This window comes from Gambusia affinis, linkage group LG02, assembly GCF_019740435.1.
Source record: "Gambusia affinis linkage group LG02, SWU_Gaff_1.0, whole genome shotgun sequence".
NCBI lineage: Eukaryota > Metazoa > Chordata > Actinopteri > Cyprinodontiformes > Poeciliidae > Gambusia > Gambusia affinis.
Genome location: NC_057869.1, coordinates 4,503,568 through 4,525,472, shown reverse-complemented (window position 1 = coordinate 4,525,472; position 21,905 = coordinate 4,503,568). Strand labels below are relative to the sequence as shown.

General features: G+C 38.6%; 1 protein-coding gene across 3 annotated transcripts in view; it reads left to right on the top strand.

Moving 5' to 3' along the window:
• lrp4 (low density lipoprotein receptor-related protein 4) overlaps positions 1-21,905 on the top strand; it is a 113,230-nt gene that overhangs the window by 24,624 nt on the left and 66,701 nt on the right. For all 3 annotated transcript variants that reach the window (XM_044143317.1, XM_044143309.1, XM_044143326.1), the window contains exon 2: positions 21,635-21,781. In XM_044143317.1, coding sequence (XP_043999252.1) covers positions 21,635-21,781 — 147 coding nt within the window. The remainder of the gene's footprint in view (positions 1-21,634; positions 21,782-21,905) is intronic.

Here is a 21,905-nt window from a genome sequence, read left to right as displayed (position 1 = left end):
GCAGCATCAAAAGTGTTTTGTGGTGATCCAGGAGATGAAATGCTTCAAAACAAAACGGCTCTCTATTTAAAAGTTCCTCTAATTAGGGTCACTCTTTTGTCTTTAAGTATTTGTGAAGGATGCCTAGAAAAAGTGTCTTTTAATCAGTGTGAATAGTCATCTTTAGCTGCCTCTGTAATTCATTTGAAACTCCTCTATTTTTCTTCTGCCTCTAATCAATCATCAGCCCCCCTTTCCCCACCACCTTCTGTGTTCCCTCATCTCATTTCTGCTGGTAGTGGACTTTTTTTCCACTCCCTCCTGAACATCCAAAGAAGTGAATAGGCGAAGCTGCTGGTGTTTGTGGGGGATTCAGATAAAAAGGAGGAAAAGTGAGTAAAATGCAGAAAGAAATGAGAACACAAAAGGGAGAAAGAGTTCTGCCAGTGTTTCTCAAACATGTCGAACGGTGATCCAGGCTTCCTGGGGGCTTTTGTTTAGAACCTGAGGATCCCCACTGGGCTTTGTGGTAGCTGCATAAAAGCAGTAAGGAGTTTGTTGCAAATTTATGTAACCATTTTCCAAAACTGGAAAACATAAGACTCAACCAACATTTTTTTTAATTTTTCAACAAATGTAATAAAACCCTAAATCTTAACAATCTTAAATCAGTAGTGTCTACAATTTTCTGCCTTGAAGGCCAAAATCATAAATGGGCACCTGTGGGCCACTTTTTTATTTTATTTTTTATGAAAAATAAAGTACTTGCGTCTTCTACTTGTGTAATTGCAATTGAAAGAAGCATATTTATTGTAGAAAAGGAATCTCTAACTCAATGTTTATTCAAAACATAAAAAGGGTTTTGTGTGATCTCCATGTCAAAATGCTGGGATGCCATTTCTACATTTTCATATTAATTATTGTTGTTTCCAGGCTAAAATAAGCTTTTCATATAGCCTTAGCAACAACATTGGGTTGAGGTAAACGTTTGCTTTAATCAAGGAGAGGGATTTGATTTCGGACCGAGAATACTGTCACTTTTTGGTTGTCAAGGTGATGAGCGATCACTGGAGCAAGCCGTACTTTGCACTCAACTCATAAAAAATAAGAACTAAGTTAGAAAAGCTCTATGCTTGCATCTTTAAGTCGCCTGAGTCTCGATGGAGGAGAAAAAACTGAATTGATGAATGAAGTTGCTCCACTTTGTTGCATAGATTTAGCTTGGAAGAACCTTACTTAAACAAAAACAATGCTCTCATAAAATTAATGAAGAGATATTGCTGTCTTGGCACAGGTGCAGGTGATGTTTTGTTGCAGTAAGAATGAAATGGATGATGGTTGTGTTGTCCCAGTTCAGACCTGCAGGGATTTAATGGCTTGATGGAAGCAGAAGGGAGAAAGTATCACCCTGCAAGGGAACTGGGCTATTGATCTCTCCCCTCTTCTTTCAGTCTGTATTCTTCTCACACAGACTTCTGCGGATCCTGAAAGTGGCCATGCAGTTAACTTAAGTTCATAGTGGTTGTGACATTGCCGGTTGAGGATATGTGGTGGGACTGGGGTGGGTGTAGAGGGCGCTAAGGAGGAGCAGTAATTAAAGAGCTTTTGGAGACGGGCCCCTGTTCTCTCTTAGATGCGTTTCACCCCCTCCCTCTCCCGTCCCCATAATCCCCACAGGAATAAACAAATTGGTCTTTTCAGCCAGCAAACTGGGCATGGGGGCTCTTGTAATGGGATAGACTTAAACTGCATAAGTGTGTCCTGCAAAAGATGATTTTGTGAGTGCAAGATATGCGAGTGAGAACATGTGTTACAGGGCCTCTTGTGTGTAAGAGGTGTGTGCGTGTGCGTCTGTGTGTGTTTCACCACAAACTCTGTAATTGGCTAATTGCTCTCAGCTCAGTGGTGAAGTGTGTGGACAGCCAAAGAGGCCTCAGCCTAATTTGCTTAATCCACATGTTAAGTATCTGAGCCAGATTACAGTGTGAGACCCTTTAACCAGCTGAGCACCCCGCAGCCTTTCCTCCCACTGAAACTTCTGATGCCACATTGTTCCCTGCATTTACCCGTATTTTCACGTAGCTAAGATGTAATGATACATTTTAAGGTCAAGTTGTCCCTTCAAAATATCTGCAAAGCTTCCAAGGGTTGAATCTGAAACTAATTTAAGGTGGATATGATTTACTGGTCTGCGAAGCAGCTGCTATTCTCATTCCTGCTGCATGAAGTTGATGTGACAAAATAACAGGACTCCAAAAACAAGCTTACACAATTGTGTGCATTAATTGTTAAATAGACGCAGTAAATTAGGTTGTTTTCACTCTGAAGAGATGCACTTGTGTTTGAGTTTTTAGTCCAGTTTCCAGTTGGCAGTTTTTGGAAAGCTTTGACTAGCCGATACCGATTTAAGTTGATTAGTTTCTGTTTTAGAAGTTCAATATACTTTAAGAAGATGTAGAAATTGTGAGAATTTTCCACACAGTTTGTGTGAGAGAGCAGTCTCTGTAAACATGAATTTACTTCTATTTGCACAGGAAGACAAATGTAAACTCAGGAGTTTAAATTTTCAAATTGTCTTTAGCATTTCTTATTAGCAGTTACACTAGCCAATAATCATTATTTAAAGAGTTGTCTGTGTGTTTTCCTTAAAGAATACGGTAACAAGGCATATTTCACTAAGTGAAACAATAGGTTTTACTGAATCAGTTCAACACTGACCACCAAATCCAGCTGGTTTCTTTAATTAAAAAAACTTCAGAAACATATTTTATTTTACAAAACATATATTTGTTTAAACACCTCTTTTTCTGCTTTATGTATTCAGTTGTTATTCATGTTTGAGGTTACTGTTGTTTAGATTCAAGTTAAATGTAATATTTCTTTTTTATATATTTACAATTTTACCTTTACATCGTTGCTCACACCGTATGTGGATCCTCAGCTGCTTCTGTTCCAAATCTCTTAGCGGCCGTGCCTTACGTTTTCAAACGTCTTAATTGGATCAGAATCCCAGTTAATGCAATAAAAGGCAAAAAGGGAGGGCATCTGACTTTTCATCTTGGAGCCTTAATGTTTTTACTGTCCATGCATGTCTTTAGCTTTAATGAGAACAAACTATTTTTGTGTTTGCGTTTTGGTAAGGGGTGGGGCATCAGTTGAATAAGACTCCTCCTAATGAACCTCAAAGTCATTTCATTTTATTAGCAGGAACTTTTATAAGAAGATAACAGAAAAAGACTCTTCTCTTTTTTTTCCATCGCCTCAGATACAGATTTATTTATATTCCAAATGAGCAATTAATGTTACAGCAAGTACAGAAAAATAAAAGAGATAGTATCAAAGATGAAAAAATTAAAAACAACAAAACATGTCAAAAGGACATGAAATACAAATCAATACACAAAACACTGTTAGTGTTTTCTTCAGTTTGAGTGTGTTTGGTCATTTAAAGCAGTGAATGATTTACTCTGTTTTGTAATCATTAAATGTTTTTTTTCCCCATCTGGAGGTCAGCCTCACTGTATTTTAGAAATGTTTGAGTTTTTCCCTCTGCAGGTCTGATTAGGGTTGTTCATAAAGACGCATGTTCTTCAACAGACTGCAGAGACATGGATGGTTTTCGTCTACTTTGACACTAATGAAGATTACATATCTTTGTATCAAAGCCGCCTTTACAGGCAAAATAAAGAAAATCTCAGGAAAACCTCGTCAGAGAGGAAATGGCATAATCTCAGAGAGAAAGCAAGTTTGCTCGCGTCACCATCCTCCTCCGTTCAGCTCCTCCAGATGCTGCGACATTGAATAAATCAGATCTCCCAGCTCATTGTTGAATTATCAAAAGATTTCTTTTGCAAAATGTGCGTGCCTCCTCTTCATTCGCTTCATATGTTACATAAAAATGACGAGGATGGGAGCTGGTAGCATAAAAGCAGAAGAATAAAAAGCAAGACACTGGATTTGCTCTGATCCTTTAATCAAAGTCGAGAATATTCTATCAGTGGCAACGTTTTTCTCTTGCTGTTACTCTTTCTGCTCCACATTCCACTTTAAAAAAAAAAAAAAGCAAAGGGGGTTTGCAACTCTTTCAGCCCTTATCTTGTGCTTTCCCCCCTTTCATTTTATCTCTTAAATGGGCTGCATCTCAGATTCTGAGAGGATATGCTTGGAAAGAAAACTTTGTGCCTTTCGTTTTCCAAATGATGAACTGATTGTGAAGATTTTGTCTTTAAAGAATAGTTTGATGGCTTCACACACCTGCTTAAAATTAAATTATAGTACATTTAAGCAATCGCTGTTGTCCCAGTGCTACAGATGTAAGTGGATTCACTAAAGCTGTGCTGTAAAGCATTCAGGCACCTTCAAAGAGTACCGCCATACAAAGCTGCCAATGATTTACCCAAAAGTCCTTTAATCATTAAATGTTTTATTCCTCTGACATTTCTGAAGGTCATTTTGCTTTTTTTCTAAGCAGTAAAGCTCTGGTATTGTTAGATAGCTGACAGCTTGAAGATGAATTGAGAAGAGAAATTTTTCTTGTCTTTTATGGAACCATAAGTGGATTGTAACAGTTTGACTCATCAAATTAATTTAGGCATGTTCACCTCACTGATGGCAGCACAGAAGCTCTGTGGGCTACGTTTCTGTGCTTTCTTTTGTCTTTTTTTTATTTTATTTTGCCAGCAGGCAGGTCTTAGCTGGCCCGACATTATGATCTGACCTCAGGCAGCCTGTCGTCTGTGCTTTTTACAGTCTGAGCTCTTATCACCCTTCCCGCATGGCGTTTTAGCATGTGTGTTTTGTCAAAGTGGCCCAGGAAGGTTGGGTCTTTTAATCAAACTGGGCTTAAATCAGAACGGTGGAATTTGTTGCAGTTGAGGAACATGGCTTAATGAAACAGAACAACTAGAGGGAGGGAATAAAGGATCACTGGGACAAAGAGCTGGACAACGAGATGAATGTTCGGTAAAAAGTATAACAGATGGCTTAGGGAAAATGATTGGATTCAAATTGACTCTTTGAGTCAGTTTGTTTAATGAGAACAACGTTGATACAAAGTTATCCAAATCAAGGATGTGCTGACTGAAAAGTTGACATGCATTGAAACAGTAAGTTACTAAGATCTTAACCACCCAGAGTAAATATAACAAAATTTAAATGTATTTTTTTCAAACAGAAATGCAAAAGCAAATTGCTCCAGGTGCTAAAATGCATAATAATTACAATTATAGAAACATTTAAAACATTTCTTATGCATTTTAATCTTGATTCAATGACCCAAGCACAAATATAGAATTAAATCACTCTACTTTTCAAGTGGTCATTTGACCATTAGTTTTTTTCAAATGGTCTGCTTTTTAAAGAGTAAGAAATAAAGAGAAAACTGTTAAAAAAGGAGAAAGATTGATCCTTGTCTTTAAAAGTTTTATTTCGAAAGCCTGAAGCTTTTGAGGTTGTGTTGCTGCAAAACAGACAAGCAGAGCCCCCACCCGCAGCTGTGCACAGTTCTTTTTACACTTCAGGTAAAACCACATTTTGTTTTTACACCCACACACATATATTGGAAAGAAAGAACACAGGGGAAAGCTTCAGTCAGTAACAGAAAAGGGAAAAAAACAAAATGATGCTTAGACTCCTAATTTGAACTTTTCTTGCTTTTCGTCTACGTCATCTGGCCTTTTAAATTCACCAATTTCTTGCACAGTGTGCCTAAACACTGCTTACATGCATACTTGCACAAATACATAAAACAGACATGTGTATGAAATAAGAATGCAGACATATGTATCAAATTTTGCCACTTCAGTGTCTTCCTCCTAGATGAGAGAAAAGTGAATCTCTCTTTCATCCAGCTGGTTGGTGGTGCGCAGTAAAAGGTTTGGGTTGATATGTGTTTCAGAATTTTAGCTTTGTACATTAAGCTCAGAGGGAAATACTTTGTGTTGCATTAAAATAGAGAAAATCATGGTGCAGTGTCTTGCTCAACTTGCATTACAAAACATACAATAGTTTGCCTATGTTCTTATTATTAGCCATTTAAAAAAAGGAGGTTGCTTAATATGCCCTTCGATTTAGTTTCATAACAAATGAAGAATAAGTTTTATGTGATGCTGTGTATGTGATAATAAACAGAAGAACCAACTACTGAATCCTTATCAAACAGATAGTTAATTATACTCGGAAGGAGCAATAAATGTGTTTTGTCATTTGATTGCATCATTTGGGTGCAACTCTAATGTTTTACTGTTACAGATAAATACCACATTGGAATTTTTTAAAAATTTATGATTGTGTTATTATTCCCTCTTCCATCCGATTGGATTTATTTTTAACAGCCAGGTTCGTGGCACAAATTATAACTCCTTTTGTAAAATGGCTTCATTTTTTTAATGCTGATAAAACTAATGACTCTGTCACACTCTGCTGTCTCACATGGGTTATTTGGTGTGTGTGGGAGTGGGTGTGTTGGGTTGTGGCTACATTAGGTTTGATGTCTTTATTCTTTGAAATGCCTTGGGCCAAATTAACATTCATTCGGTTACATCCGGATTTTCGCTTTATGAGAGTCTAAAATGGGATGTTATTGCAGAGAGAATTGAAACAGATAATGGATTGGGACTGAAAAGCTGACAAACATAAGTGAAAACCTAATTGTTCTTTGGCTTTCAAGTTGATCAAGGTGGGCAGCTTAACTACGAAATGGTTTTTTAATTCAGTGATTGCAGCATCTACAAATTAGACTTTGCTGAGTGTCATGTTTCCACCTCCTGGCATTTGATGATCCATTAAGAGTTATTATCCTTCAGGATAATTGTTCCTTACCCAGAGGGAATGCGTAACTCTATCTTTGGTGCAGCTTATCTTATTTTGTATTTCTGTTATGTCTGTAGATGGTTATGGAAAGCAAAGTCAGCAAGTAGAGAGATTAAAAAAAGCACCTCATGTTTAATCTTACTTGTGTTTCAATGTAGCCAAACACACATCAGTAACCACATTAGGGTACAGAAGCTCATAAGTGCCTCATTTGCAGACATTTAACAATATTAGCTTCAAATCTTGCACAGTCGCCTCCACAGTTATTGACACCCATGGGAAAGCTTTTCTTATGCAGTAGCATAATATCACTGAAAAACTTTTTATTTATTTTGATCTACTTATTTAAACAAGTTTACGTCTCCTAGTCGCTATTATAAATGGGAAAATAAGGAAAATTTGGATAGATATTTTTGCATACATCTTCATATGTCAGGAAATGTAAATGCTTTCTTTGGCTTGCCCTCACTTGTAAACGTAACAATAAAAAAACCGTAAAAACATGTATTTGTAAACTTCATCTTATGGAGGATTTTTAAGCCAGATACAAATAAACTTTCCTCTAGAAAACAGTAGCCAACACTGGTCACCAAGTTTCCATAACAACCATTTCTTTAAGGCTATTGTACAGATCTTTTCTATGGGGTGCCAACTTTTGTGAAGCATGCTATATGTATCCTATTTTATTTTTTTTAATATCAAGAGTCACCAGCCACAGACGATAAATCTTGTGCACCATAGCAACCAAACTAGAGACTTTGGAGATGGTCTATAATTAGCTTAAGTGAAGTTGTACCTCTCCAACCTACACACACACACAGGGGAAAATTGGAGAAAAAGTATGTTTAGTGTGAGTTTTGATTTGGTTCCTGCTTATAAAACTGTTAAATTGCTGAGCATTTATCTATAATTTCTTACAGAAGGGAGATAAATGGCTACTGCTATCCAAGTTAGAAGTTGGTCCTATTTTTACACCTTAATTCAAACAATATTGTATGTAAAACAGACAAGTATTGGATATAATATTTTGGGTATGGCTATGAATTTTTGGAAACTGCTGTTGTGCATGAGATGCCTAAGATGCAAGCTAGTAAAAAACATAAAATTTTCAAGACACAAGAATTTTTTGCACCATTCTTGTTCCTATATTTAAACTAGCTGTAGAGGGTTTTATACAACATGTCACATCTTGGCTCTAACTTCTCCTTGCATTTTTTCTTATCTGCTACCTCAAACAGACATTTAGTCTCTGTTGACTTCCCCTGCATAATTCCCAAGATGACTCATCCTCCTGCTCTTAGAATCCTTCTCCAAGAGAAAATGCTTTCTTCATGTTTTTTGCCTTTCTTTTTGTCTTTTGGTAATGCTTGTGATGGTGAAAATACTCTCTGGAGCTTGATGCACAGATTGGTTCCTCACGATGGTAAGATTTATTGTGTATTCATTCTTTAAGAGGAGTAACAACATCTTTAGTGGGGCTAAGGCTGGCAAGAGGTGTGCTGTAGCACCTCTGAGGAGAATTGGGCCCTTCTTGACTGTTTTGTAAGTGTTTGACAGGTGAAATAGTGTGGGAACTGCAGGGAGTGTTGCTTTAAAACACTTTTTGTTGCGCTTGTCGAGGAAGTGGAGGTGCCGCGTGAATGCTCAATAGCTCTGTAGGAGTCGCTGGTGAATGGCTGAGGGGAAAAATGGCTTCTTGAGATTGTTTCTTAAGTTCCTCCGACATGGAATCTGTCCACATCTCTTTTCCCTCCGGTGATGACTCCCACAGAGGATAGCAGAGCCATTTTGTTTTGTTTTTTGTCTGACCGGGCTGAGTCATATTTTTCCTGTTTCTCAGTTAAAGCCAATTGGTCGCCGTATGAACCTGCCATATGAACAGATTGCTCTGAAGCACTCTCTCTGGTGAACTTTATAGAAATGACATAAAGCTGTCTCATTGTCAAACATAAGAATATTTATTATTTGATTTTATTTATTATTTATACTACATCAAAGTAATTTGCAATTTCGACCCTGACTAAAATGCTATCATTCAAATCAGTAACAGTTCGTCTAGTGTCTGTTTGGCCCCTTTTAGGCAAGGAACGGTTAGGCTGATATGTTGATCTTTTGATTAAAGGGGCATTTGGATGGTTAAATGAGGTCCTGAGAATCTTGAAAACCTTTATTCCCTTCTTGTTTTCTATTTTGTACCAGAATGTTCATCTTGCTGTCTCAAGGAAACTTGAGGAATGTTGAAGCCAACAAGCACTGATGGAAAGTCTTGTAGAGATTTATGGAAAGGGGGAGAAAAGGGATTAAACAGAAACTGTTGAATATGGTGGGAAGCATTGGATGGGTGAGCGAATGTCGGTTTTACAGGAATGGCTTGTGGTTGGTTCTCGGGATAAGGAAAGTAAGGCAGAGTGAAGCAGGGAAAGGGATTGTTCAGAGCCACTGCCTGGCGAGGGCCATTGTTCATCTTCTCCTTTAGAGTTGAAGGAGACGGGAGAGTTTCACACGCCACTCGCAGACATCCCGCTGGGCGGCCCCGGAAGGGGGCTATTGCAGCCGGTAAAGAAGGCCTGGCCGTAGGGATAAATTACTCTGAATGGAAGGGTCTGTGTTTGCAGTTTTCTCCTCTCTTTCTAAAAGGAGCCGGAGAGAGAAGGAATTCAACCCCAGCCACAGGTTGTCCGCTTCGTTTCTGGAAAGCTGTGTCTTCCAAGTCACCAATTTAACATCTCTCCACCCCAACACCCTGAAAACCTCTCCCCTCCCACTATCACTGGAATGCTCCAGGATTTTGTTATGTAGGGGACCAGCATGGCTGTTTCAGATTTTTCTAATGTTACAATGCAAAATGTTTTCCTTTTATTTGCTGATGTGTTCTAAGAAAACGTCTATGGCAAGAGTTCTTCCGGTATCTTTAATTTGTCATAAAAAAAAAATTGCAATTGTTCATTTTGAATTAGGATAGCATTTTTTACACATTTATCCAGAGAACCACTGATCAGATTTTAATGACTGGTTTTGTTTGTGGTCTGACATACTGATTCCGATTTTTCCCTATTCTAATATTAAAAGAAAGAAACGCTAACAATTAAAGAACAACATTTTGTAGGTTAACTGCTAGATGTAGAAATATTGAGTCAAACAGAAAATAACGTAGTTACAAGATTGTGTATGTGTCAAAGCTGTACCCCGATCAATCACAAAACTTTGATCAAAAAATTTGAGAATTTGATCTTTTCCATGTGGGATGGTCTGGTATGTGTGACTAATTTTCAGATGTGCACCAATCTGGCTTTTTCTTGGGGGAGCTCTGCTTTCTGGTGGTAGAATAAAAACAACTTTTCCTTTCCTTTTCTTTTCCATTTTCTGTCTCCCATGACATTGTGGTTTTTACATTTCTAAAAGAAATCACATTTTTGCTCATTTCTTTCAGGATTTTAAAATCACAGGTTGTCCATGTTTGAGCTACAATGGAGAATTTGGGCCGTACTGAGAAAAACAATAAAATAAAAAATGAAGTTACAAGAATAAGCAGTTCAGATATTCATTAGTAGTAGTAGTATTTTCATAATTTCTTTTCTTTTTATTCCACCCCAAGGAGTGCATGTTTTTTCCGAATTTGCTATGATTACGATGGTTGTAAAAATCTAACTGCCTTTAAATTTTGTTGGATGGCCACATCTTGTTCTTTACTTGTAAGACTTTTACTTCTAAAAGCTTTTCAACACTAATTAGAAATTGGCAGATATGCGTATGTTTTTACATGTATCTGCTAGTGCCCCCTTTTACACAGTTGGGTCATTTTAACTGTTGGCAGCAAGACTGATGTAAAGCAAAACAAAACAAAAAAAATAGGGGTCAATGTTGTGGAACTGGCATTCTTTCTATTAGACATCTGAAAGTTATAAGCTCAGTTTTTACCCTAAATTCCACATGTTAACAGCAATGGGAGTGCTGTGCTGAACCAGAGTGGGCTAAAACTGTGGAGCATGCTGTGTCAGTTAATAACTGGATATTACAGAGCTGGACCCCAGTGCCTGCTCTCCTCATCCAGTCAAAACCCATAAAGTGAGTTACTGCTTGCCCGCATGGAATAATCTCCTCTTATTACACTTATCCCTTCACTGTGGGTTCACCCTCACAGACATGGACTAAATTACACTACTGATACTCCTCTGGCATATGAGACCTGTTCAGGACCACTGTTCCTGTTTTTCTTGAGAATTATGGTATTAGGGAATTATATTATTAGGCTTTGGTTGAGCATTTTTGGAAAATGGTTAGACGCACTAGCCATTTTGTTAGGTACACCTTGCTAGTAGAACTGTACTGTATATCAAATCACAATTAACACATCAAATTAAATGTGTAGTGTTTCAATCACAAAGCACAGTGCTGCTTTTGAATAAAGAATGTGGAAAAGCTACTTGAAGGCAGGATTAAGGCAACCTTTTGCCTTCTCCTTGTGTTATGCGAAAGGACCTAAGTGGCAAACAGTGTAGAAGTCAGCCTGACTCATCAGACGAGGAAGTAAAACACCCGCATCAACTGACTTGCATAGGGGCAAGCCCGTTTTGCAGGCCAGAGGAAGGGTATAGTTACAACAAACATCCAGCAACAAGATTTAAAAGCTGTAAACAAGACTCTTATGACTCTTATAGATTATGTCTTATGAGAAGAGTGAGAAGGCGAGATACTATTATAGTTTTGAAGTCAGTGATATGGGGAAACGTGTGCTAGGTTTTCTGACATTGATACTACATGGCACCTCCTGCCGTCCTGCACCGCTTGCTTTAATTTGAAAACTCAGCTGTGGGGGATATCTCTGTCTCCACGTGGGATTTATGAATGGCCAGAAGGACGTCAAAAGGGTCTTGGGATTTTAAATAGAAATACAATACAATACCAGTAGAAATACAACATCTTCCACTCATGTTGTTGCTACTATTGGAGCTCATTCCAGTTATCACATTGATTATATTCTTTATCTACCTACATTTACAAAACAATCAAATAGATTAGGGACATATTCAGTTATTTGATAGAATAGTGATAATATTGTAATCCCTTGATTTTCAGTTGCATTCAAAAGTACTACCTAGGGTGGTTATGACAACAAACTTTGTTTGATGATAAATTGTCCCAGAAGTTATTGCAATAAACAATAATATTGTTGACCATTTTCAGGTCATATGATGGTAAATTAATAATGCCAAAACACATTATCAAGGATCAATAAACTACATTTTAATGAACATTTAAAACTGGAAATGGGAGTCATTTTAAATATCCAAAATAAAAAAAACAGAACAACAGAAACGACAAATAACATTAATTGTGAACCCTCTGTTCACAAAATTGTCCTTCAAAAAAAGGGGCTGATTGAGACCAATGCATCAGATTGAAGACCAGTTTTGGTAGAAAAACAGAAAAAAAGAGTAAAATGATAAATCATGGGAATAGAAATTGAGCTTGTTTTAATTTATTTTGTGATTAATTGATTTATTGCAACAGTTCAAATCCTACCAGTGTCAAGAATCCTTCACCACATTTATTGTATTATCAACTGTTAAATAACAACAAAGTTAAAATAAAAGAATTTGAATTATTTTAATCTTAGGAAATTAACTCAATCAGCCCAAAAATGACACGAGCAACCTGAAAGGTGCGTCTGATCTGGATGTGAGCTGTTCTGTGAATGAAAACACTAAGCTGTGGAAGCTTTGGCCCTGAACAGAGGTCTCGGATGGTGGAATTTGGGGTTTAAATCCAGGATGGTGGAAAGTTGTATGCGCATGTCTTTGCTTGTGTATGTGTGTTGGGTAGTCGATTGGCCAAAGAGTCAATCTGTGGATTAGAAAGAGCTCGGATACCAAGTGCTCACTCAGCACATTGTGCAGCAAGTCTAATGTTCACAGCCAGAGGCAGAGCTCAGAGCTCTGCTGTGTTTACATTGTGGAGTTTGACGCATGCATGCATGCACCCTATTGCACACAGACACCCACACACACACACACACACACACATAAACAAACCCATACATACCAAAACCAATACATGGATTTATGCTCCAAATGTCTCAGGTTTCTCACAAATCTGCAGTGACACTTCATCAATAAAAATGTGTAAATTTGGAGGACATGTAAAGAGTTCTGTGTTAAAATTTCAATGCTTAGCTATTGTCTGTTAGTGTTCCAATACTCTGCCATCCCCCCAGAAGCAGCCTCTTCATCATAGTGGTTCATATAAAGGGTCACTTGGCCCACCCAACACAACTCTGATTCCTTTCTGAACATTTCCTTTCTCACCCACTCTCCATAGAACCACTCTCCCACCCTGGCTTATGACTCTTCATCTTTCTTGCCTGTGTTCAACCGTCATTATCTGCATCACAACTGGCCAGCCAGCCTTTCCTTTGATCAACTCCCAGCTTTGCACTGGGAGCACAAATGGAAGCAGTTATGATGCATCTATTTTGTGCATTTTTGCCCTTTAGATTATAAACGCATAGTATTTATTGTGTCATTCAAGTTGGGCACATTACATAGAGACACACATGGAAGTCCCAAAGCCACAAAAGTACAGTGGGCAGCTGCCAGAGTCATCACAAAAGGCTGACAGCAGAGGAAAATAAAACGTTTTAGTAGTGCATGTTTGCACCTCTCCTGCCTTCACCCCCTCTTGTATAAACATTTCTGAAAGCTGCAAGTTTGAGAGTTGTAATTTTTTTTCCTCCCTCTTATGTATTTCTGTTCTGGTTGTCCACATGCTTGTCCAGTAGCCATTCAATCAACTCGGGCCAACAAAGTGCTATCTTTGAAGTGACTTCAGAGGGATAGCGGCTGTGGCCATGGACAACAAAGTGTGTGTGTGTGTGTGTGTGTGAATGTTAACTTGTATACAACTCCTGTTTATTGGTCTTTAATTTATAACCCTCAGCAGCAAGATAATGATACATCACCATGTGTGTAATTATGTTCTTTTGGTTTATTTCAAGTGAATAAAAAAGCATCTGGTCTCAGGCCTCTGACTTGCACTTGGGTTAATAGGCACTGATCTGTTTAAAGGCGTTTGTCATTACTTGAGTTAATCAAGCAATGTGAATCGGTTTTCATTGTGGTTAAAGAAGTGTTGCCGTGCTCTGGCCTTAAAAGGCAAGCCAGCAACACACACACGCACACCCACATGCACACGGTCGTGTTCTCTTGCTGAGTTATGTTGTAAGGAAGTGATTGAGTCCTGCAGTGTGATAAGGCCGAAGTTTTAATGAAAGTCTGAGATGAGCAGGCGTGAAAAGAATCCTGCTGCTGGATCGACTCCTTCAAATATCGGACGCTGGTGTGTTTGTGTGTGTGTGTACACAACTGAGCACACCAGGAGGGAGGAGGTTGTCATGGCAAGGCAGCAATGGAATTTTTTTACAGTCCTTTGAAGATTTGGTATCAGCTCTAAACTCGTTTCACTGGTTCTTTGTTTATGTCCTCTTTAAAATTTTAAGTTGTTTTTTTTTCTATTCAAAGTCATGTCTTCTTTTTTTTTTCCCTCAGTGGACCTCAACATGTGTCACTGTGGTTTCTGGCTCATCACATGAGGGTGGCTTAACCTTCACTGGCTAAATTAATAGGTGGAGATGAGCTGGCACAGAGGAGGGGGGACTAGGAGGAAGGATGAGCTGTTTAGCTCCTCAGTGTGTTAGGCCCACCGAACACACTTTGTTGTTAGGACAGCCTAGCCTGCAGACATCTCAACCACAAGGAATTTAGTTACTGGAAAATGTGGGTGTCGGAATCAGCTTGCAGTTGTTGTAATGAACAATACCTTGGGTCTACATAATATCTAAAAAACCAAAAGAAATTGTCTATTCTGCCACTTTTATTTAAAACGTAATGGTTACAAGTACTTTAAGGACTGCTGCAATGTTCTTGTAAAACATGTCCATGTACTTTTACTCATTTGTATAGATGAATAAATGTTTAAGAGCTGTTTTACACTCCTGACTTGGCTTGGGCCAAAATTATATGATCATGCTGTTAATTTTGAGTTTCACAGCAAGTTTAAGCCAAAAATGTGTAACTTGATTTAATTTGTTTTAATTTAAAACAGAAAAGAAAAAGGAGTGTCTTCAGGTTTCACAGCATGACCATCCATGTTGGTGTGAATGTACGACTAATATTTCTAAGCTGTGAAATTTGACTCTGTTAGCTTGGAAAAAGTGTTGTAGGATTATCTCAGCCAACTAACCAGCAGTATGCAGCAGCAGGTGGGGGAGGGGCATCACTGTGATGCTTTATGGCAGCAGGAGAATGATGGGATGGAATCCTTTTACTGATCTTGGAGCATACACTTTTTAATATCTTAGTTGATACAAATATCTAGGTTGTGCATACTTTGAACAACTGTTTCCAAAAAAACCCCACAAAATTGGTTTCTGGAAAGCCCCTCAAAGAGCAAAGCAGATCTGAACAGATGAATAAACATCAAGTTTATTTGCTTTTGGTGGAAGGAGTAGAGCTCAAAACAATCAATTCCTCATCTACATGTTCATTTATTCCACATTACCACTGTCTCAGAACATCTTTTCCTTTTTTTTTCAAAAATAATTTTAGACAACCAGTTGTACAATTCTAAATTAGATGTTTCTCCCAAAGTAAACATTCTACATAACACTGAGCAAACTTCAACATCTGTAAGAGGCATATGGTTTGTATCAGGTCATTCCCAGTGCTGTTTCATCTCTTTTGCTTTGCCGGGATTTCCGTTGCTTCATTATTATGATACCCTCAAAAGAAATGCTTTATTTCTTTGAGGGTCTTGTGATGTCTTGCAAAATCTATTAAAAATGACAATGCAAATCTTGTGTGAATTCTGTCATTGGTATTGGTATGGTATCTGGCTCAGAATTCTGAAACACAGAATTTCACTGGCTCATTATAGTTTGTGAGTGACGGTTACTGCAGGTGAGCAGCCTTCCTGTAAACGTGCTCGGCCATCCGTCGCACTGTGCCAGCACACTCACGCTGCGATAAGTGACAAATGTTGAACACTGTCGGCCGACAGAGACGCGGGATGCCAGTTGTGTCCATTCTCGGTGTGCAGTGCTGCACAACGCTGTGCAGTGAGGCTGAATGCAGCAGGTTGGGGACTGTGAGGGCCAAGCAGTTGCTGACATGCTGAGATGCAGCTGTCTCTCTCTGAAGCTACGCCTTTACAGCTCAATACCAGCAGAGGATGGAGGACAGACAAAAGGGTTGACTCATTCCTTCCGTGCTCCTGTCATTGCTTTCTCATTATCCCCAATGCTGAAATTTCCCTCTTATCACCTTTTTACAGCAGTCTTCTGACACGCTGTCAGGGAGACGCTGCGCTGACCCTCCAGGTAGTCTCACGGGAGGTCCATGCCTAATTAACAGGCAGCCTTTTGACATCATTTAAACCGTGTGGCCACCCGCTCTCTGGGCTGGGTTACCATTGTGTTTTTTGGCCTCCTTGCTTCCTCCTCAACTCTTAACACTTATTATTTAACCATTTAGCCAGAGCAAATAAAGAAATGCTGGAACAGACCTTGAATAGCATTTGGTTAGCTCTCCTACGTCGTGGCAGCTCCAGGCTGGTCTCCGTCAAAGAGCTCTGGCTCTTCCTGTTGGTGGGTCAGGTTTAAGTGTGATGTCAGTTTGGGTTTGTGGGTTCATCTTTTGCATTAACCTTTGGGAGACCACCTGTCTTGTTTCACACCAGGCCTGGTCAGACAGTTGAGGGTGTTGAGAAGGAGAAGCGAGTGATCATTGGTGGTCTGTGCTTTCTTTTTCACCTCTGGATGAAAAAGAAAGCACAGAAGCGGGACTCTGCCCACAGCAGATGAAGACACACCACGTCTCAAACATGCAAGCTCACTCTTATGTCTTTCAGTGAGCATTAGCAAATTACTGGAAGTGAGCATTGGGCCTTAATGTCCAGCTGTTGGGTTCAGCAGAGGAGGGATTTGGAGAAATTTGTGTAATATATCACTGGGGTTGCTGTCAGCTCACCTCCTTGGTGGTTATTTCTTTTTGACACCAAATGTTCTCAGTCAGCATTTTTCTAAATTTGCTTGGCATTCAGGTGGCACAATGTTACTCACTAGTAAAAAAAACAACAAAAAAAAAACTCTTTGGTGATTCAAATCACCAAAATCTATTTAATTCCTGAAATCAAATGAATTTTAGTATGGAACAAAAATAACCAGTCAATACAGAAGGCATTTTTTCAAAGATTTTTTTTTTTGCTTAAAGGATAGTAGCCATTCAAACCAGCTTGGCACTACTGGAAACAGATTTGCCACACTTGTTCCATAAATCATCAATTGCCATGATTCATGTAACCTTTCAAAAAAATCTTCAGCCACAGCTATGCTTGATTATAGTCAGATGTGTAGAATAAAGAACTCCCTTAAATAGAGCCTGTCTGACGTGATAACACGATAAAACATTAATGTAGAACAACAAAGCAAATCCAAGTTAAAGAAAATCAGAAAAGAATGAAGAACAAATTCATTCATTATTATTAAGAAATCATGATTTTCTGCCAAACATCCCGATGAACACTATCTGGTTATTACTTTACAAGGATTATTAATGTCCATAGAACACCAGCAAGTCCACCTCTTAATTGTTCAAGCAACCCTCAAAAACAATGTGCAGGTTTGGAGAGGACCAGGATCAATCTGAACCTAACCTGATTGAGATGCTATGACTTGCCCTTAGTCAGATAATTTATGCTCCATAACCCTCCAAAATGGCTGACTTGAGGAATTCTGCAAGGTGGAACAGCATACCTTCACAAATAGGCAAAATATTTGTTGGTTATTGTCACAATTGCTTAATGGCAGTTAGAGCTGACACGCTTTGCACAACCACTTACAGAATTAGATTTAGGGAGCAAGTTTTTTATTGTGCCAGGTTGGTTTAATTAGTCTGTTACCCTTTCTAAAGACGTAACTTGAAAGATGCATTTGTATTGACTCAGACTGTCTGATATTGAAACTTGTTCAATGTTGTGGACCATGTAGGTAGAACAAAAAGTTAAAAATAAAATAAATTCTGAAGAGGAATTGTTTTCTAAGCACCATTTTGAAACTGGACAAGAAAAAAAACACAACTTCAAAAAGATACAATGTTGATGTTGGCCTTTTGTCTCTGATCCTTACTTTCAGTTCTCCCAGCTCACCTTCTTTTGTTAAAAAAAATCCAAACATCGCATCAGTGAACAGCTAAGGCAATTCTTCTGTTCATGCTTCAAGTGAACAGTCTTTTGATATTTCGATAGTTTGTTGCTAGACCTGTATTTACAGTACAAAGTGACCTACTGTCTCTATGAAAAAAGTCCCGCTTGTGATCTTTTATCTTTGTGATGCATCAGACGCTTGTCACGCTGGCGCTCTCCAAAGGCGCTGGGCTGCTGGATCTGGCTGCTGCACAGTCTGTCTGTCTGCAGCCTTGCGTAACAATCTGTTGCATGCTGATGATCTCCCTTTGCTTTCTCGGTAATTGTTTTATTTATTTATTTATTTATTTTTTATCATTCATAAAGATAAAAGTATGTCTGTCTGGTTTGGGCATACGTTTGTACTTTCCTAAACTAATGTCTGTGTTTGATTGCTGTGTTAGTTTTCTTCTCCCATTATTGGTCGTGGCAGATAATATTCTGGTCCTTTTGGAATTTTTTGATTTCTGTTTGTATTACTTGTGATTATTTCTAATAAAGTGTCCAGACTGAAGCATGGTGTCACAGTCTCCATCATTTTGCCACTTGTCTTTTCTTTTGCAACTTTAATTTTTTCTATTTTTCACAAAACAATGAGAATGTGAACAGAACGTTCTTGATCAACTGCAGCTGTCTGATTGACCTTTTCGACAGACACTGTTGCAGTAATCAGTTTGACTAAAGATAAACGCATGGATGAGTTCCTCAAGACCTTTTTGGGCCATTAAACCTGGAAATGTTGGTCAGGTGATAGTAGCCCGACTTTGAAGTTGTATTAATGTGTTTCTGAAGCACTGTGGTTCACCCACAGCCTGCTTTTATGCAGAGGTCATTGAACATTTGATTAACAAATGATTTCATTTAGAAGTTTTGGTATCGGCTGTCCTTTAAATTCTGACATTGTGATCAGAGCCTAAAAAAATTGGATTGATCCACCTCTGATTTTCTCTGATGCTTTTGTGCTTGTGACTTATCCGTTTGTTTTTTGTTGTTGTTTGTTTTTAAAAAAATCATTAACACTAACTTCCTCTATAGCTGTGGGGAAAAACAGTTCTTCATCCTTCCATTTTCTCTGTTGAAAATCTTTAGTTTTCCCTCTGGCAGGTGGCATCCTGTAATATCACCACAATGATCCCATCTGCCTGTGCAGATTGAGGGAACAAGTTTTCATCTATTCTGCTTTAGAATAATTAATGTACGTATTTTGCATGGTGTGGTTGGTGGCTTCCTGCTGGGCTCCGTAGGTTTCTTTGGCTCTGGTCAGACCTAGTGACCTATGCTTTTTAAAGCATGTCTGACAAATGCAAGTCCTGTGATGTGGCTTCATGTTGACAAGACTTCTGCTCCATCTCACAGACTCTAATTTAGTGCTGTGAAACCCACACTCATCTGACTGAAATGCACATTAGCTCAACGTTACAAATTGAGCAGAGCTTACTACTCTACGGTCTAAGCTAAACAGGCTGTGGTGACAAATGCCAAAAACTTGTTGGAGACTTTAGTACTGTCTCTTTGTCCTCTGTTGTCTCTCACAAGGTAAACGCCATGGCTCAAGGGTCCGAGACTTGAGGAATTACAGACTGTGCTAGAAAATTAGAAAGACAAGTTTAAAGACAGGAAGACTCGGATGACGCCATCCCCGTTTCACTCCCATTAGTGGGGAGCTCTGGAAACAAGGGGAAGGGAAGAGGGGGAAATGGAGAAAAGAAGGGAGGCAACTTAGGAGGTGGGGGGCAAATGTGAAGAAAGGATGGTGGAAAGAGGAGAAAGAGATGGAGAGAGGGAAATGAATAGAAAGAGGCCATTAATTTAGTGCTGTGGGAGGGATCTGAAGCTTACTGAGCTCTCCCTGCCAGGCCCTCCTGGGTTGACTGATGCCTTTGTGAAGAGGCCAGGAACCACACATGCACACACACGCCGACACACGCACACACACACACACACACACACACCCACACACACATGCTCCAAGAACTTTGGGTTGTGGCCGGCCAGTTTCAGCTAAAATGACACTCAAACACACACAGATGGTCATTAATAGACTTCAAAGTTAGAGCAAAACTGGGAAACTTTTATTTGTTCCATCTCATGGTCTAGCATCGCTGTGATGTGTGTGATCATGTGGTGTTTTTTTTTTTGTTTTTGTTGTTGCTGTGGCTAAGTGTTGGAGAACCATTGGTGTGCATTTGGCTTTTTTATCATTTCGGGGGAAGCTTTTCAATTTCTGCACATGCAAAACTGGTATACCATAGAATGTTTATTGCTTATTACACAATTGTTGTTTTTTTATAGATTTGCTGCACATGGAAATGGAGCATACACTGAATTTGACAAATTTTTCAGGATTTTTCACTGTTTTACAATGCAGTCCAATTGATAAACTAAACATAAAATCTCAAGCATTAAAAATGGAAATATATCTAAAACTAGATTACCTAGAAACAAAATCCTCCTGATGTTGCACACTAGAAAGAACTTTTAGGTTTTATGCTTTGTTTTACTCATTGATAACTTACATTGGTAATGTCAGTGATTTGTAGTCTGATTTAGTTTATAAATTTGCAACACTCAAAGCTCATTAATGATTGTCACTTATGTCACTGTAAGCCATCCATGCTGTCCTATATTTCTTTTTTTGTTTTGCAATGATTAAGCTTAAGATGAAAAAAAGTCTGTAAATCACCCAGTGCTGCTTTTCATCTTGTCTCAGAAGGCACATCATCTGGAAAAGCATCTGTAGCATCCATATGTATTGTCACACTTTTTATGTCACAATGCTGACAGTTAATTCATATGGTGTCTGTCAGGTTTTTTTTTTTCTGCTGTGTTGCATAGCAGATTAGTGGAAGCTTCCTTATGCCTTAGTGTTGTTGGTCAATGCTTCTAAAAGTTTGTACCTCAACTGTCAGTATCGACAAGGCAACTCAAGAACATCCTTACCTTCAAAATAAGAGTTTCAACAGACGGTCAAATGTGAATAATAAAACCAAACTCTTTGCTGTGACTGGATTCAGATTCAAGTGTTAACATTTAATACTTACAGTGCAGCTCCCTGAAAACCAGCACACTCTAAAGACACTTCTTTACCAATATAAATCTAATTTTATACTAGAAAAGAAAAAAAACAAACATTTTAATTTCTATATTTGATTTATTTATTTCCTTGATTAAAGCAAGGAATTGTTGCTCATTTGTCCATTTTCCAGATAAGGTCTTGCACCTTTGGAGAAATATCTGCAAGAGAAGTGTTTTTTGCTGGAAAGCATCGATTCATAAAAGCACCTGGGATTTTCTTCAGAAATTTCTAAATGCCGACGTCATAAATCAGGATGTTATGAACCTCTGCAGAGTTATTAAATTGTTTACTGCTTCAGATATAAACATGTTGTATGGGGAGAGAAGGGTAAAAATAAATTTTTTACAATCTGTTTTATTGAGATTTACTGTCGTCTTGTAACTTTAAACATCTTTGACGTCTGATGCTTTCTGCAACTCCTTTGTTTCATGCATTATAGAGCAGTGTCAAACTGTTTACAAATGATGACTAAAGAAACGATTCGATCCAGTTTATGTCACATGAACTATAACCTTTATTTCTGGTGTTTTGCAGGTGTTCAGGGCAGTGCTGACTGTTCGTGCGGGAGGAACCACTTCACATGTGCGGTCAGTGCCTTTGGGGAGTGTACCTGCATTCCGGCCCAGTGGCAGTGTGACGGAGACAATGATTGTGGGGACCACAGCGATGAGGACGGATGCAGTGAGTTTTTGCTTGTGGTTGAACATTCTCTTCTTAATGGGTTCAACTTAAGTCTTGGTGTATGCCTAATTTCCTCTTTCCTCTCTTTCTCATGTCTGTTTTTTCGCTCTGTGAGCTTTATTTT